At 40.1% G+C, this 19573-nt stretch overlaps 1 protein-coding gene across 3 annotated transcripts in view; it reads right to left on the bottom strand.

The window, feature by feature from the left end:
* Window positions 1–67: 67 nt before the first annotated feature.
* Window positions 68–19573, bottom strand: part of LOC5565015 — a 35105-nt gene continuing 15599 nt past the window's right edge. For all 3 annotated transcript variants that reach the window (XM_021846292.1, XM_021846309.1, XM_021846301.1), the window contains exons 3-5: window positions 10102–11322; window positions 2503–2756; window positions 68–2437 (exon numbers count right to left, since the gene is read on the bottom strand). In XM_021846292.1, the coding sequence (XP_021701984.1) occupies window positions 829–2437; window positions 2503–2756; window positions 10102–11322 (3084 nt within the window). In that variant the 3' untranslated portion in view covers window positions 68–828. The remainder of the gene's footprint in view (window positions 2438–2502; window positions 2757–10101; window positions 11323–19573) is intronic.

The following is a 19573-nucleotide window of genomic DNA, read 5'->3' as shown; positions in this document are numbered from 1 at the left end:
TCTTTATTGTCATCATCGCTTATGATTGTCAGACGCTATTTCTTTTCAATAATGTTTTACTCCAGTGTTTTATTTTGATAGAATAATACGAAACTTTTATTATTTCGGAATTGAATGTTTCCTATCGGTGACTTGTTTAGTGTTTTTTTTTGCTGTATTGTAGGATTTGTAAAATGTCGTATTAACTAGGTATAAATTCGCAGAATTTTTTTGTAATAATTATTGCACAAGCTGATATCAGCTTACTGAACGAAATAGCAGGTTGCTGCGGATCGACGAATTCATTTTTTTTCTAAACCAAATCAAACCACCTTAAAACGCGGAGACTTACTTTTACCACCGTAATAAAAGATCAATATTCTGAAGATTGAAGCTATCGTTCTAAAATTTCTGTGTTTAGCAAATCAGTTCTTTGTATATATTTATCCTCCTTATGATCAGGCATGCTTTTACAGAATGCGTATCGTAATTATTTAGTAAAACGAATTTTATGCTAAAATAAATAATGTTATACACTATTTTGTCTATTTTTGATTTCATATCGTCGTCTACCGTGAGAAACAAAACCTTTCATTGTACCAATAACTGATTCTTGAATGGTCGCTAGTTGGAGCAACCACGCAAAATGCAAAGAAAATTGCTCAAACAAAAAAGAGTAACTTCATAATGATGTTTGCTAGTTAGTCGATTTTCCGAGAGAACGAAAAACAAAACAAGAATTGTTTGTGGTCAAATTTGCGTTGGTAATAAATGTAGTAGTACGGCATTATAACGCGATATTCTAACACGAGAACACTATCCCAGGAATTATTGGTGGTTTTGCAAAATTTAGCCTTCCGCTGTCAATGGATCCCGGGCGTGATGGATCTTGATGTGCTTGTTATGGTTCGTCTTGGTGGACGAAGTTTTGCCACAAATGTTGCACGAGAACGGCCGCTCACCGGTGTGTATCCGCTTGTGTTCGGTAAGATAGTATTTCCGGTGGAACTTGCGACCGCAGATCTCGCAGGTGTAGTTCTTGTCTGTTTCGTGTTCGCGGGTGTGTCGAATCCAGTTATATTTGCGGATAAACTGGCACCCGCAGTGGTTGCACGTGTACGGTCGTATGGATTTGTGGGCGTTCATGTGAGTGATGTAGTCAGCCTCACGAACGAAACCACTCGAGCAGACATTGCACTGGAACGGTTTCAGCGTTGGATTGGCGTGCGTCCATCTGTGCTGCTTCAGGTTCCAGTTGGTGCTGAACACTTTATTGCATATCGTGCAGGAGAAAGCCATCCGTTCATTAGTGTTGTGCGTTTCCATGTGACGCTTCATGCTGGTTTTGATGTATGGTTGATTGCAAAGGGTGCACATTTCGGTTGCCGTTTCAAGTTTCACGTACTTTTCCGTGTGCGACAAACGTATGTGTCTGGTTAGACTGTTTTTATGGATAAACTTCTCCCGACAGAAGGGACAACTTTTTGGCTTGTTTTCATGAATCTCCTTGTGCCACTCCATCTTGGCTTTCGATTGGAATACTTCTCCGCAATGACATACAAAATCTTTCTTCGAAGGAACCTTATTCAAATGGTGTCGGTTTCGGTGTTGAGCCAAATTCGAGAACCGACGGAAGTGCTGATCACAGTCGGGGCACTTGATCGGTGCCTTTCCTGTGTGAACTCTCATATGTTCGATAAGTTTTTGCTTGATTACAAACTTCTTCCCGCAAAGTCTACATTGATGATCTTTGATACCCAAGTGCCGTTTGATGTGTAGAGCAAAGTTTGGCCAATGCTTGAAGCTTCTTCCACAAGTGTAACATTCAGCCGGGTGTATCATGAGATGAGCATTGAACAATTTAAATCTATCGAACTCATGCTTGCACGTGCCACAAACATACGTACGTTTTCGACGTATTTCCCCACCACTATTGCTACTACCCGCTACAACACCACCGGCTGGTCCAGCAATCTCTCCTCCTTCCTGTTTCTGCTCCAATTCTTGCTTCAGCGAACTGTAACTCATGAGCACCGGCTGGGGTTCGATCTTTATTTTCTTGTTCAGCAGCGAAGTGCTACATCCTTCCCCAGCCGAGGTAGCAGGACTCGAAAAGAATCCCAGCGCCGTTGCGGATGTTACAGTCGAAGACGCTCCGGATGTAACCGTTGCCGAACCCGCTCCCAGAACATTGACCTTCAATTCTGCTTCATGCTCCGATAGAATATGAGTACGCCGTTGTTTCAAAGTCGCGAAAGATTTCGGACACTCCGTACAGCGATAAGTACGGATTTTGACCAGCTTTCTGGTCGCATCATCATTCGCTACACCACTACTACTTGGAGCAACATTTCCATAGCTACCTACACAGCTGATTCCGTATTCTAACCGAATTTTGGATTTATCATCTATCTGCTCCTCAACGTCAGTCCGATTTTCATTATGTTGGGCGAAATGGCTATTAAAAGATAAAAATATGTATTGAGCAAAAACATATCACAGAAAGTATGCATTGAAACTCACAAACTCATGCCGTGCGATTGGTGTCCCTGATGGTACGACCCATGTGCTTGATGATGGTGTGCGGATGATGCCATGTTTGAACTCGACGACGATGGTCCTGCCATGTGCGGGTGATTATGGTTGCTGGCATTGCTGCTGCTGTTGCTGGTGTTATGCGCGTTGGAATGGCGGTTGCTCAAGTTCCAGCATTCCTGCGCCGTGGACAAATCGTACGAACTCGGATAGATCGGGATGTTTTCGTGAACTGGATACATCTGGGAAAGAAAATTAAAATGGGATAAAGTTAGTTACAGGGCTGTTAGCGACTAAGTGTATAGGAGCTAAATACCTCATGCATGAAGAAAAGATCAAAACAGAGGATGAACAGGAATCAAAAGAAACGCAGAAAATACTTCCAAGTTTTAAAAACAATCTATTAGAGATGTCGAACCAGATATCTCTCACAGGTCATTTCTATGAATTTCTTTGGAACCTCCTCGTGACATTTCGCCACGTATTACTCTATGTAGTTTATATTATTATCTCTAGAAATTTCAAAATTTGTAGTTGAGACATTTGTTCACAGGTTGATAAATAATGCTGGGCATGGCGTACCATGGGTACTTCGCGTACCTGAAGGACGAAAATAGACCCTTTTGAGTGATCCTTAGCCTCTTTCCCAGCAACTCCTATCCCTATCACGCTGGCGGTACTGGCAGGGGTACGGGCACCGTTAGAGAAGATCGAGTAACCAACCCCGGTGGGAACATTGGTCGTATGTTGACAGGGAAGGGGAGTTTGCTTATCCAAACTTGGGGCGTCTGTACTCCATGTTAGGAGCGGCTGATCATCGTCCGAGTGCCAGAGAAAGATTCCAAGGTAAACTGTGCACTATGACCGTTGGAACATTTAGGGAGAATGGTGCTCCGGAAATTTAGGGGGTGGTGTCAGGCCCTGCAAGCCAACCGTAAAAATACATCAGCACAGGAACATCAACGAGAGAATACGAACCAAAACAATAAGCAACAATCACCTTGACGGAAATGGATTAGCAATTGAAAACTCGGTAGGTACGTGGAACTGCAAATCTTCATCGGAAATACACTCAAACTCTCCGATATACTGAAGATCCGTGGTTTCGGAATCGCTGCATGAGGTGTGCTGGCAGGATCGATGGTGCGAACGTTCAGAGGAAATCATACCATCTACCAGAGCTGCGGCAACACACGTGAGCTGGGAACAGCTTTTATAATGATTGGCGATATGTAAATGCGCGTGATCGGGTGGTGGCCGATCAACGAAAGAATGTGCAGGTTGAGGATCAAGGGCCGATTATAAAACAACAGCATAATCAACGTCCACAGCCCACACTCCGGAAGCACTGAATGATAGAGATACTTTTTACGCAGCTCGAACGCGAGTACGACCGCTGCCCAAGCCACGACGTCAAGATCATCATAACGGAAACAACCAGATGTCGCCAATGCGCAGTGTGGGGTTTGCGCGTACGTGAATAATAAAACGCGACGATTTACAATGTATTTACCACTGGATTTATTCCTGCGATCGTTTTGCTTCTCGGGTTTAACAACTACTGAGGTTTTGTTATGGGAACCTAGGGGTGTGCCAAAAGTTCGACACCACCACAGTAGCCCCCTCCAGTCACATCAAGAATCTTATTTTATGACCGGATGATGTGACTACTGTTTTATTTTCTTCAATGGTTGATTGCACATCTTTCAGAACAAATGCTGGCTTCACACGGTCAATTGATACACGCTGCTGTTTCCCATTAACAACGACGTCTACAAATTTGTCTCCACGCTCGATGACTTCATACGGGCCTTCATACGGACGTTGTAAGGACTTTTTTACCATATCGATGCGTACGAACACATATTTGCAGTCCTTCAATTCCTTATGCACAAAAACTTTAGGTTTTGCATAATGAGTCGATTTCGTTGGTTTTAGGTCATCGAAAATTTTGTGATGCGATTTTTGGTTGCGATAATCCGTGCACTATTTGCAGTACGCTTTTACGATGTTGTGGTGGAACATATGGACGGAGCTTACCTTCAATGGAAGTATCACAGTACAGGTGCGTGCCATCTCGGAGCGTTTGTTGTACCAACTTCAATGATGATGATTTCAGCAGCTGTTGCAACTCAGGATCATCGAGTTGATTTTCCGCAATCGCAAGATAATCGATATTTGCTAGCGTCGTTATCGCATCAACTCTTGAAAGAGCATCAGCGACGTAGTTGTTTTTCCCAGATATGTGCCTTATGTCGTTTGTGAACTGTGAAATGTACTGGAGATATCTGTCCTCATGAGGAAGTCTCGAAGATGAGCTTGATGTGAGTGCATTCGTCGATGGATTGTGATCCGTGAATATTGTGAATCTGCGACCTTCAACCATATGACGGAAGTACTTCACCATTTTCATAGCCGTAAGTTCTCTACCAAACGTTGAATATTTCTGCTGTGCTGCTGAAAACGTTTCGGAATAAAATCCCAACGGCTTCCATTCTCCTCGTACCAGTTGCTGTAGAACTGCCCTGGCAGCAGTGCTGGAGGCATCGATCATCAATCCCATCGGCTTAGATGAGTCTGGATAGTGCAGTAACGTTGCATTAGACAGTGAAGATTTGCATTCTTCAAACGCACGTTTTGCACAATCGGTCCACTGTAACTTGCGGTTGTCATTTTTCTTGTTTCCTGGGATTAATTTACGTAATTCGGCTTGCTGATCAGTGGCCTGCCGGATGAAACGTTTATATCCATTAATCAGTGCTAGAAATCGTCGTAGCTGTTTCACGGTTACAGGTAATTCATATTGACGAATGGCCTTGACTCGATCCGGAAGCGGGAGTATTCCTTCCTTGGTAATAGAATAACCGAGAAACTCGATCTGTTGCTGGGCAAATTTACATTTTGACAGATTAATCACCAAACCGTTTTCGCGCAGCCTTTCTAGTACAATCTGAACATGATGTCGATGCTCTTCAGGGCTTGTGGAAGCTATGCATATGTCATCAATAAAGACAACCACGAAGTCCAGATCGGCAAATATTTGATGCATATAACGTTGAAACGTTTGGCTGGCATTACACAAGCCGTTTTGCATCGTAAGAAATTCAAATAACCCGAAGGGCGTAATGACGGCTGTTTTAGCTATGTCCTCCTCATTCATAGGGATTTGGGGATATGCACGTTCGAGATCAATAGTTGTGAAAATGGTTTTCCCCTTAAAAGTATTCAACAAATCATGAATATGGGGAACAGGATATCTATCAGGCACAGTCACTTTGGTACACCTGGAGATCACCCCTGAAGACAGAATCGCAATCGACCACGTTTTAATCGTGGCACTAACATTGACTGGTGATGACGAAACTGTGCCCAAAACTAGCCGTCATCAACGATGTACGGAACCGACGCCTGCCTCGGTACAATCTAGCGTAACTGAAACTACCAGATGTCGCCAATGCGCAGCATCTAGAAGCAGCATTTCCGGATGAGGGTGAGCTCGATGGGGCCCCTCTTGATGAGGACTACTGAAGGACAGTCAAAGCAGTCATAAAGGACGCTGCCGAAAGCATTGTCGGATACGTGGAATGAAATTCCAGAAACGATTGGTTAGACGAGGAGTGCCAGGAGATTTTGAAGGAACTGCAGCATGATACGTGGAACGATACAAACTACAGCGGAAGCAGCAAACCCGTCTAATGCAGGACAAAAAAGCGCCGCTTTGAAGAGGTGCAATGCCAAGAGATGGTGGTGCTGTACCGTTCTAAAGAAACGCAGTAGTTTTATCAGCAGCTCAACGCATCCCGCAATGGCTTCATGCCGCGAGCTGAAATGCGTAGGGATAAGGATGGAATCATCTTGACAGACCGTTGACAGTTGCCTTTCGTGCGCGAACGACGTCTTTTTCATAGCACAAGCCTCTCGCGACTACTGAGTGAAACACAAGATGTCTTCGTACAGGAAGAACACTCTTGTAGTGGATTTCAGCGTCCTGCCGAAACGTCCCCCAACGGATCAGGTGGAGGAGTTCCTCCGGGATTTCGTTAAGCTCGATATGGCCGATGTACGGAACCTCCAGCTGCACACTCTGCGAAATTGTGTATACATTGAAATGCACAACGCTGGTTTACCCCCTCGCCTAGCAAAGCAGCACCATCTACGATATTGGCTCGAGCATAACGGAGCTGTCTACCACATCCCAATTTACGTGGATGGCCCTACTACCACCATCAGGATACACGACTTATCCCCGCAGATGGCGAATACTACTATCACCGAATATCTGAAGGAGTACGGCACAGTTGTCTCCATCACCAACGAAGTGTGGAAGAACTATTTTGTCGGAGTACCGAACGGGGTAAGAGTGGTACGCATGAAGATGAAGAAGCCGGTGCCGTCGCATATTACAATCGACAACCAACCGTCCCTCGTTACGTACCCAAAAAACGAGAAACAAAAAAACAGCATCTGTACACGAGAAAAAAGATGAACAACAGCAAACGTCCAGCTCGGCTGTTATCAACCACGCGAAGCCCGATAACCCAACAACAACAATAGCACATGACATGAACGATGATGACGAAGACGACGACGACGACGATAGTTCGATCGATGATAGTACGACCAACGATGACCATCAAACTACCACGAAGCGGCGACTGTCTACCCGAACATCTAGCGACGAAAATGATCAAACACACCGTGAGCGTAAGAGTCCGGAGATAGCAATAGATGAAGAAGGAAAAGATAAATGCGTACCAGCGGAATCGGGATGGAGAATTACCCGATCTAGAAAGTGTAAGAGAATGGAAACTTCTGTTGAAATAGGTAGAATAATGAATTAACAAATTGTATTTTTTATCGTTAGTTCTGTTGAATTTCAAAACGACACGAATGCACCTTAAAGGTGTAAAGTGTCGAAAATAAAGAAAAAAAAAAATATCTTGACAGACGGACGCAATGTGATCGAAAGATGGAAGCAGCAGTACGATGAACACCTGATGGCGTAGAGAACACAGACACAGAGGGTCAGGACTGCGAATGTGATGGCTACGTCAGCACAACGGACAGTGGAAACGATGGGGGAAGTTAAGGATGCCATTCAACAGCTCGAAGGATTGGGCAGGGCATGTTGCAAGAATGCCGAACAACAGCCCTGTAAAGATGATGTTCGCTTCGAATCCGGTCAGAACAAGAAGGCGTGGGCGCAGCAAGCTAGGTGAATTGACCAGGTTCTTAGTATTTTTTCTAAGGATATTTTCATAAATTACTCCAGGGATTTCTTAGGGAATCTCTCTAGAAATTAGATTAGATGGAAACGATTGGTTAGACGAGGAGTGCTAGATCGCTGTATCGTTCTCAAGAACGCGGAAATTTTACCACAAGCTCAGCGAATCCAATGAAAGCTTCGTACTGCGAGCTAAAATGTGAAGGTATAAAAGCGGAGCATCTTTACGGAATGACGCGAGATAATCGAAAGATGAAAGTAGCACTCTGATAAACACATGAATGGCGCAGATGGCACGGGCACTATGGGTCAGAATCGGGGATTATCAATTTTCCGGGGAGCTTACTAGATCTAAATAAGCTACGCAAAATTGTATGAAGATTTCTGCTGAACACTTCTATTTGTTTGAATCGCACTACAACAAAGTGATCGATGTTCTTACCACGTTCAATCAGTACGAGGTACGATTTTTACAAGGTGCAGTCTATTTGTCTGCTTCGCTGACAAAGGAATTGGATAGTCACCTGTTTTGTAACCAGATTGACGGTAGAAACGTCAATTCGAAAAACTAAGTTACAGTATTGCTACCGTCGTTGGGGGTGAGAATGGGTCAAAAAGGGATATGTACGATTTGCTTGTTGAATAACTATCGTAATTTAACTCCAATAAACTTCAAATTTGGTTTGTCTGTATTTTGATGGTACTTTAACAACTGTCCAAAATATTGTAGAAAAATATTTATTCATTGCGACGCTATAAGTGAATGAAAAATGACCCAATATCACCCCATAGAGGGGGTGGCATTGGGTCACTGTAATTGAAATAACTTGTTTTTGAGAATATGATTGCAAACCCATTCTCAGCTGAAAAATATTGATGAAATACGATGCAAAAAAGGCGAGAAGACATCTAAGATGTTTCACAAGTATAATGAACCCACTTTAAAGAACGATTGTAGCAAAAAATTGAAGAGCTATGAGAAAAAATATCTAAACCCAGCATTTATCGTTAAATTTACACAAATTTTCTTGTTTTTCCCCTCAAATTGTCTTCAAAGTCTCATTCACATTGCCATAAAGTCTATTAAGTTTCCCCAAAAGTTTACAGAAACAGTGATTATTTTAAACCTTTGCAAATAGTCAAAGTTTGGTGCGACATTCCACGATCAATACATTTTAGGCATATGTTGACGTTATAATCCCAGATTTCAGCGAACCAACTTATTTATACTTCCGTGAGTTGTTTCTAAAATGTAAAAACACTAATAAATCATTAAATTGAAAAAAAAAAACATTTGATAAAATATTACGATGTTGTTGCGCACGGAAAAAAAGTTGCTGGTTTGAGAAGTTGTCAAAATGCGTGGCAGTTATTCAATGCACGGAATCCTCAACTAGACTTGTTTGATGTTTTAGCGATACTGTATTTAGAAACAATAAACACATCCTTATGAAGAAAGAGTACACATGGCACCGTAAAACGACAAAAAAGGAGACTTGTGATTTCATTCACCATCGTTATTCCTTGACCCAATCTCACCTCCGTTTTCAATGTTTTAGACACCGCACCGAATAAAAAAAAATGTGGAAAAAACAAATAGATTCCGGAAAATACGTGTGAAGTGTATTGAAAAGACTTTTAACCTTCTACTAATAAAACAAAAGAGAATATAGTACATGCGTTATACTTTGCACAGGAAAAATTTAATGTTGTAACTTTTGTCTAGTTTCAACATACAAGTTTGTTGATATGTTAAACAAAAACTATTATTTCTTAAAATGTATATTGTGATTAATTATGTGTAATAATATGTTCCCTAACATATGAATTATAAATTTTAGTAATATCAGCGTTATTATCTGAAATATTGCATAAATCATATTTTTCCGTTTTGACCCAATCTCACCCCCCAGACCCATTGTCACCCCCATCGACGGTATCTGTTGATTGCATGGTGAAAGCCACAGAAGGCACCAAGGTGACCAAGGTTCCATATGATTGCAGGTATATGGTAGCGATGACCGCATATCGCCAACATGGGGGAGGAACCGAATGCGACATAAATCTCCTAGGAAGCAGCGTTACGATAAAAACGTTACTTTGGCCTAATAAGACAAGTTTAAATTAATAAATTTTTCAGTATATTTTTAGTAGAGGAATTAATTACATACTACCTAATATTAACTTCCGAAATTTAGCCCGTATTTAATTATAGGCTCAACTATACTGAATTATATAAATCACAATTGAGCTAAACAGCGTTTTCGTTAATGTATTGCGTTATAGCGTACAAATAATTATAGTATGCTTTTGGTCATTATTTTACTAGTAGATAGATTAAAAAAGTCAATTATTACACTTACCCTATTCCAGGACAGCTCCATATCACCATTGCTTTCCTGTTCCGAGATTTCACCTTTGGCGGGCATTTTTTCGTCCGTTCTAATATTCAGGCTCTCGGCCGACGGAGCCCGATCCATACTGTTGTCGATTCGGCTGCCGTGACTTCCGCTGCCACTGCCCCTACTGGCCGTATTTTCCCCGACGCTGTTGGAATTTGTCTTACTGCTGCACATATCCAGATCCATGTAGGAGTTCTGATCATCGAACGGTGTATACTGGGGGCTAAATTTCTGCACCCACGAAAGCGGAATCTGTTCCTGCGGGATGTAGCCGCTGACCGGAACATACTCATCGTATTCTTCACTGTACTCGAGGAATGTTGGTTCAGTATTTTCGGTATTTTGGTGCACTGCACCGCTACCGCTATTGCTGTCAGCTGTAGTTTTAATATCTCTCGAAGGTCCAGCCTCGAGAAGGTCTTTTTGATCATTCTGGTAGATGCTACTGCCAGCTACATGCAACGACATAACGTTAGCATCGGGTTCACTTTTAGCTATCTTATGTTCGTTTTCTTCTTTTTCGCTTTCATCAGTTGGCATTTCCTCTTCGTTCTGAGTAAGCTTCTCGACTTCCTCAATTTTAATGCAGCTCTTTAAATCTGTCGGTTCGAAGTCATCCTGATCAGTGGTTGATGGTAAATTTTCGGTGTCATTAGACCCTTGTGCTGCATTAACTGGCGATAATGCATAAATTTCCGTTATCTCTATTTTACTTTCATTGCAACCAGCCTTCTGTTCGGCATCCTCGTCTTGCTTCACGATGGTGGTGGTGCAATTATCATTACTAATTTCCAAATTTTGCGACGAGTATACATCGTGTATCGTCAACGATCTCGAACTACTTGGAAGGTTATTCAGAACACCGCCTTCGTCGTCGATGAACGTTATGTTATAGCATTCGACTTCGGTGGTGGTTTGAACCATTTCCTGTGTAGACATGGGAATGGGTGCTTCCTGACTTGCAATGTTTCCATGATGGTCCAAGTCAGGATTTGGCGTCAATTTGCACGCGCTGTTTTCACTGGTTGACGAAGACTGACTGTAAACTATCGACTCTGAAACTTGAGCATCTTTCTCGATTTTAGTGCTGATGAAAGTTGCGAACGTTTTCGACGATGATGAAGCTTTTTCACTCGAGTTTGAGGAGGAAGGATGTCCTTCATCTGCGCATACGGTAGGTATCTGTTGAAGACAAAACAAAATGTTAGATGTAGACCATGTTTCTGTATTACAGAGCACTCAGAAATAAAAAGTCACGGAATTACTAAAGTTTATGCATTAATGACTATTTTCTAACTGCTTCTCTTTCATTCTATTGTGATTTTTTACACTGTCATTTCGACTGGGTTGAAGCTTAGCGATTAAAATTCCCTGCAGAACGAAAGAGAGGCAGATATAACGTATTCATAAATTACTAAAATTTAGTAACTCTGTGACTGAAGACATCATTTGGCATAATGGCATAAGTTGTTATACTTAGATAAACAATTTCTTTTTAGAATATTTCAATACATTTTTGACGTAATTAGACTGTATAGGGAAAAATAACAAAAAAAAAAACCCTTAAAATAAATTGAGCTTAGTCTATATCACAGTGGTTGAGTTGCAAGATCTTCTATAAGAGGGTTCGCTGACATCTGGCATGAGATCATGAAGGTCCTCGTTCGATGAATTCATCGATGGATTCCGTTTTAGATAGACGATGAAGTTCTTGTGTCGAGAAGAAGGGGTCCAAATTAAGGATCATTTTTAGCAACTCATTCTGCTTCACTTGTAGACGTTTTCGATACGATTTGGCACATTTTCCCCAAACTGGGGAACCGTATGTCATTATAGGTCGAAGTACACATTTGAACACCAGCATTTTGTTTCTGGTTGATAACTTCGAACGCCGATTAATTAGCGAATACAAAGATCGGACTGACTTGTCCAGTTTATCTATGGAGTAATTCACATGTTTGGCAAATGTCAGTTTCGAGTCGAATACTACTCCAAGATATTTGCCTTCATCTACCCAGGCTGAAGCCTGTCCGTTCGTGGTTATTTCTGTTCTTGGAAGGCTTCGAGCTGCCCTTTTCCTGGTGAAGAGAATTTTTTGCGTTTTAGTTGCATTGATTTTAATTCGCCATTTGTGCTGGAACTCTTCCAGGGTGCTCTGCGCATGTTGAAGTTTTGCAACAATTTGAGTTGGATCCTTGTCGGCAGCTAAGAATGCCGTGTCATCCGCAAAAAAGGCATGCACTACTCCGTCTACCATCAGCGTATCGGAAGTAAAAATGTTGTACAGAGCTGGACTCAGGACCGATCCTTGAGGAACGCCAAATGGTATAGAGTGTGTGGTGGACCTAGATCCTTTGACCACTACTTGAAATTTCCTATCAGACAGGAACGAATGAATGATTTTAACCAAGTAAAGCGGGCAGTTAGTTTGATAAAGCTTGAAGACTACGGCCTCCTGCCATACAGAGTCGTAGGCTTTTTCAACATCTAGAAGAACTATACCAGAAGATTGTCCGATGTTGAAGTTCCGTTTGATTTCTTGTTTGATTCTCAACAGTTGGTGAATCGTCGAATGTCCTTTTTTAAACTCAAACTGTTGGTGTGGAATAACTGTGTTGGTTTCGATGTGTCGGTTCAGTCTACTCAGTATCAATCTAGGATTTTACTAACAAGGGAGGGTCACGATAGCGTCCCCCGGGGTTTTCATCCGGACTATTTCTGTTGGATTCTACATGTCAAAATATGGAAAAATCCAAAGCCTTTCGGGTGATGGGCCAGTGTTGTAGCCAGGAGGGGCTCTCAAAGGGGCATTTTTTTGCATATCGAATATAAATGTAAAATTTTCTTATCCAACAAAATAAATAATGTTGATGCTGATTGTAGTAGAAACAAGGAGAAGGCATATTAATCTTTATGAATAATGCATATTTACTACACCAAGGGCGTAGTCAGGGTGAAAACTCGGGAGTACAATTTCATAATAACATAACATTATTTAATATCAATTTCTGACCAGTTCACGCTATCCCTTTACCAAGAAAAAAGAAAAGAGCCAAATATTTCCTCCAGTGGTGTAGACAGAAAGGGCTTTTTAAGGGCTATATTTAGCATGGAGCAAATATGGAGATACGGGTTCTAATTATGAGCTACGATTTATTTACATTCAACTCGTTACATTCAAAAGTTAAAATGGAAACATTAAGTGATAATTAAAATTTATTGAAGTCGATTTCAAATGACTTATGGATGCTTCAGTATGGATGTATGCACTATGTCTAGTTATATAACATTGAGGGTACATTATAAGGAGTTCGACTCGATCGAGGTATATATCTTACAGATCTCTTTCTGTCAATGTTTAAACGTTCACCATAAATTGTCCAACATCCCAACAATAAAATAATAACAAAGAACAACAATTATGAAATACTTTTATTAAATAAAACAAGAGAATGCTGGGTGCCACATTTATTTAAAAGCAAACCAATGTTTAAGACTGTTTATTCATTTACAGAACGTGTGTAGTCGTTTTATCAGTGTATGATCAATGTAGAATACTTTTTCACAATGTGCACATCTGATAAACGCAGTTTATTCGCAGTCTGTTTCTGTATAGAGTAAAGTGGGGCAAAAGTTCGAGTGGGGCAAGAGTTTCTTTTTAAGATTTCTAGCTCAAATCAAATCAAAACTTAGAAATGTCATGGTGGTTCGAATGCTATTCAAGTAAGAGACTCTCACTCCAAATATCATAAAAATCGATTGAGTTTTGGAAAAGTTATGGCTATTTTTTGTTTTCCGACGTAAATATTGTAATATTTGGTCAAACTTTCGATGCATGGAACCAAATGAAGATAAAATCTTTTTCAATATTTTATGTAAGGGCGTTTCTAGGCCTATCATAAGGATGCTTTGACGTGGATTAGATTTTCCATAAATAGTTGGAATCAATTATTAGCCCTTAGCGGGGCAAAAGTTCGAATCTGCGGGGCAAAAGTTCGACCCATGTATAAACCCACGGATTTTTTTTTCAAATTTCCTGAAATCTACATATTATCTTCAAATTTAGCGAAATTTGCCTGATCGTAAGAAAAATGTCACAAAAATTTTATATTTCCCTTAGTTTTGCGAAAAACTGCTATTTTTTGGGTGTATTACAATTAACCCTGTTTTGGGCATTTTTTGATAAAAATTTAGTGTGTATTTTTCGGCAAACATAAGTTTACGGCTGGTAGAAAGTATGCCTGGCATAAAAGTATTGATATTTTGTGTTTTAGCCAACGAACTTTTGCCCCACACTAGATTCGAACTTTTGCCCCACCGGTGGGGCAAAAGTTCGAATAAGACAATCAATTTTGAAACTGTTATAACTAAAAATGGGTAAATATTTTGACACAAGTTTGTTCAGCAAAGTCATAGCCAATATGATGAAGGTTCGCTGTATGGTATTTGTTTTGTTTCATCAGCTATTATTTTCCTGGAAACTTTGATTATACCACTAAGGTCGAACTTTTGCCCCACCTTACTCTATTCATCACTTTGAATTCTTTCGCAGCAATGATCAATAGGAGTATCGAATGGGCCTGGATGAGTTACAATATAACCGTATTTAAAAAAAGCAAAACGTATGAGATTTTCAAACCGTTTGGCACTAAACTAATAGTGTGCAAAAGATTGAATTGGCAGAAAATAGTCCCTGTGCCAAATATTGACGTTGTCCTTATCAGTAGTGTGTCTGTCAAAAACCGGACGAAGTTTTTATATGGACGGAAGAAGTACACATCGGCCGGTTGCACGATACCAGTACATTTAGCTGGAACCAATCGTTTGATGAATTTTACGTTTTTGGGGACTGTCGATTTATAATCTTTATTGGAGGTCCAGGAATCGACCAACAGAAGGACATTTTACCTTCCAACCAAATCCGGTCACAGAACCTCATCCAAAAAAACCTTCAAATCTTGCTTCGACATGTTTGCTGTTTTCCCTGCAAATGCTTTGATATTTGGATAGTCGATTGCTGTATGGACTGGAAACCGACCGGAGGGCTCTGAAACTAGAATATACATATGAGGAAGCAGCGTCCAGTTCATGACGAGTACAGGCATTATCATGTAAGAATGAGTCGTAGCTGCTACTGAACCTACTCTTCCAAAAACTTGCTTACTACCCTTAATGGCTTATGTTCTGTCAGAATGAAGCTCTTTCTCAAACCTGGATTGATCTGCGTTGAAAAATCATAATCGCAAAGATGTTCTTGCGAAATTAATGAAATTATACTGTTTGCAAACTCGTTAGCCTGATTTTGTTCGGTATCGTTAATGTCTGTCCACTTCTTGCTTACTTTATGAGTAATTTTCTTCGATACTATCTTATTTTTCAACTTGTACTTTTTAACCCACGATTTGGAAGCGCAAAATGACAATACATTTTCGGGATCCAGTTTCTTTTTAACATCCATTGCCCATATACGAAAGGTACGATCGTGAATAATCGTACTGCTATTCCTGGCTTCCAAAAAGCATTTCAGTACTTCAAGATTGATTGCTTTTTGTAGATATCGTTTCGATGATCCTGCTGATTTAAGCGATTTCTCAAATCTTTTCATCGCGCTCTTATTCTTAATTAGTTTTTTCCTCGACATTACTGTGCTGAACGGTACACGCGGGCTCGAATCGATTGCCTCTGATGGTTCGTCAGCCACTAACGTATCGTCACCGAAATCATCATCTATTGATGCTTCCGACGCAGCATCATCGAAAATGAACGTAGTATATTCATCCACTGTAATATATTCTTCCTGCAAATTTGACTTGATTTGATGAAAAACGATAAATCCGTCTTTCGTCGGAGCTTCTTCCTATGTATCAAACAAATTGGCCAGCAGCTTGATTATAACTCCAGGTCTCATTATGAATCCGTTCAAACTGCAACAGTTTAAGCGAAATTGAATTGAACAAAATATCCCGATATGAATCTAGCAAACTTCATTACCTGAATGTAGGGATTCACACTGAAAACGGTAATATTTTTTTTTGCAATTTCTCATCGTAATAGGCTGTTTTTCATCACGTCAATCTGACATGAAACGGCCTACTTTCCTGCACTGAACTATGCAGTGCGGGAATAGTCATTACGCAACTGAAATCAGTGTTCTAATGATTCATTACGCAACGCTTTTTCATTACGCAACTGCTTTGAGTTGCGTAATGAATCATAACACAACTATTTTTCAGAAATTATAAAATAATGGTGACTGCAGTTCGATATAATTTCTGATACCCTCAAGTGTCCTTATACGAAATTGCAAAAAATGTTGTACGTTACTCGTTGCAGAACTCGTTTTTTACAGCGCTCATCGTAATTATCCTACTCGGCAAGCCTCGTAGGATAAATTTACGACTCGTGCTGTAAAAATCATCATTCTGCAACTTGTTCCGTAAACTACTAAATCCAAACTCTTTACACACGCGCAAATATAAAAGAATTGTAATTCAACTTTTCTGTACGAAATACGGCATGCCTATGTAAGTGCCCAGACAACCAGAAGTCGCATAACAGTTAACGAACAACGTCGTTTAGTTACACAAATTTCATCACACCCGCATTACATGGTGGATGCTATCGTTCGACCGATGAGTTTCCTCGCATAAAACGCTGTTTTATGAGTTCATACGAACATTTCGTTTGGTTCCGTATACTCATACAAAGTAAGTCGGGTCAATCCGTAGCAGCTGTCAAATCAACATTGTTATCACAAATTAAGTCGCATAAGAGTACAGACTAGTTCGCAATAAAATTTACACACTCGCATTGTATGTTATTTTTCATCATATAAAATATGCATGTATATCGCCTCCACTTTTGTACGTATAAGGCCTTTTCGCAACATCTTATACGTAAAACTTTGCGCATATAAACATCGCATAACGCAAAAGGTGATTTCGTTATGCGTACATTCTGGTTGTATGGGTGTGAAGTATACGTCAAGCAAATTCAAGAGCGTGTCAACTTTTTACCAATACTATGAATGAACACTGTGATCGTCACGAGTACAATCATTCAAACTTGCTGCATTCATTCATACGGCATATTTTTGTGTATCTATCAAAGAAAGCGAAGGGCCATTCATAAAATACTTGTGGTTCATAGTGGAAAGTGATAAGATCATAAATCGTTTTCATTTTCATTTTCAAGATCGTTTTCGATAGTTCCAGCAAGAACAAACAATTACGTTGGGGATACATCCTGACATAATCTAAAATTAAATTAGTGGTTCATGGCCAGTGCAAAATTCTAATGGCTCCTTGTTCAAACCTTTAGGTTACGGATTCCTTAAGATCTAGTGAATAAATGTTCGGACATATGTAACCCTCCTGTATTGCGGTCATTTCGGTCAATTTTACATGGAGTATCACCTGTGTTATATGTATTTATATGTAATTCTAATGCATAAGAAGAATTGAAGTCATAGTTTACTAGTTGCAAAATCAAAGACACAGACAAACCTGTGCAAAACTATGCGCATGATATCATTGTATACGAATATTTTTTATTACAATTTATTTGATTTTGCTGTACCTGTTGATTTACGTACTTTCTTTATTACATTGGATTTATTTTATAATATATGTTGAGTTGATATTTCAGAAATGTTAATTTGATTATATTGTATCATTTGCACATTTACGATTGTAAATCGTATTGTATAAATACAAAATCAATAAAAAAAAATCAAAATCATTTGCTTGGAAGAGTCGTAGAAGATATTCATTTATCCAACACCGACTGGTGCACGTATGTAAGAGATACATTATTCATATAACAATGAGAAATCGAGATTTTTTTCTCCTTTATTATAGTGATTTTTAACTCAACTCGAGCAATGGAGAATTTCCTTTATAATATTTTAATATAAGACAATTTAATCATATTAATGCCCTTGCTAATAGCAGAATCGTTTTATTTACAGACATACTTTGACTGTTCTATGTGCTGAAAAGTGTAATTTTGAAAAATACTAGTTAACATTGCCCTTTCTATCTACACCACTGGAGGAAATATTTGGCTCTTTTCTTTTTTCTTGGTAAAGGGATAGCGTGAACTGGTCAGCAATTTATACTAAATAATGTTATGTTATTATAAAATTGTACTCCAGAGTTTTCACCCTGACTACGCCTTTTGTGTAGTAAATATGAATTATTCATATAGATTAATATGCCTTCTCCTTGTACCTACTACAATCAGCACCAAAATTATTTATTTTGTTGGATAAGAAAATTTTACATTTATATTCGATATGCAAAAAATTGCCCCTTTGAGAGCCCCTCCTGGCTAGACCACTGGCCCATCACCCGAAAGGCTTTGGATTTTTCCATATTTTGACATGTAGAATCCAACAAAAATAGTCCGGATGAAAACCCCGGGGTACGCTATCGGGACCCTCCCTTGTAAGGCTACTCAAGAGGCTGATTGGCTGATAGTTTCCCGGGCACGTAATATTTTTGTTTGGTTTTGGAATTGCAATCACAGAGGCATGTTTCCATACGGCAGGAAAATAAGTTGCCTTGAGACATGCGTTAAGGATCTTCGTCAAAGCCACGAGTGCTTTTTTCGGAAGGTGTTTGAGAACTACATTTTTGATGCCATCCAAGCCAGGAGCTTTTTTGGTCTTCATTGAACGAATGATCGACATGATTTCTGGCTAAAATACTCGGATCCAAAGTACATTCACCATGTTTAACAGTTTCGATGGTACTGTTCACTTGTAATGTAGTCTGTGCATCTCCTTCAAGCGTGTTGACGTGTGCAGTAGCAAAGGAAGTCGCGAATGCTTCTACCTTTTGAGTGGAGCTGACTATTAGCTTTCCATTCACTTTAAGCGGTGGACTGTACTTTACGTGATTTCCAAAATTTATTGTACTGTGCTGTACTGTACTCCACGCTAATTTTCCAAAATTTATTGCATCCGTTATCTAGGTTTTTAAGCATCTCTCCAAAGTTCTTATATCGGTGATCAGCACATTTACTGCGAAAAAAAGCTGTTCGACTATCAAACCCACAAGCGGATCACGTGTTCTTAGGCGAATTAACTGTTTGATTTCATCCGGAAGGTCATTCCGTCGATCATTGCTGATGAATTTGGGAACGCTCGCTTCTTCTGCACGCATTAACAGGTCGCCGAAATATGAGATAGTATCGTCGATTTTGTTTGGGTCGTCTAGGTCATTAAACCATCCGGAGTCGATCTGGTCGTTTATTATTCTGGAGAAGAGACTCCAGTTGACACGATTGTAGCACCAATAAGTACGTTCTGGTAGAGTAGTAGGAGTGCCACTACTGATGCTGAAAGTTACTGGTAAATGGTCTGACGAGAGTTCAGTATGGGTTACAGGAACATACGCCACCAGGTCTAAAGTGGATGGCCTTCTTCGTC

Source organism: Aedes aegypti, chromosome 1, assembly GCF_002204515.2.
Source record: "Aedes aegypti strain LVP_AGWG chromosome 1, AaegL5.0 Primary Assembly, whole genome shotgun sequence".
Lineage (NCBI taxonomy): Eukaryota > Metazoa > Arthropoda > Insecta > Diptera > Culicidae > Aedes > Aedes aegypti.
The sequence above is the reverse complement of the archived record's forward strand: the minus strand, read 5'-3'. Positions and strand labels throughout refer to the sequence as shown.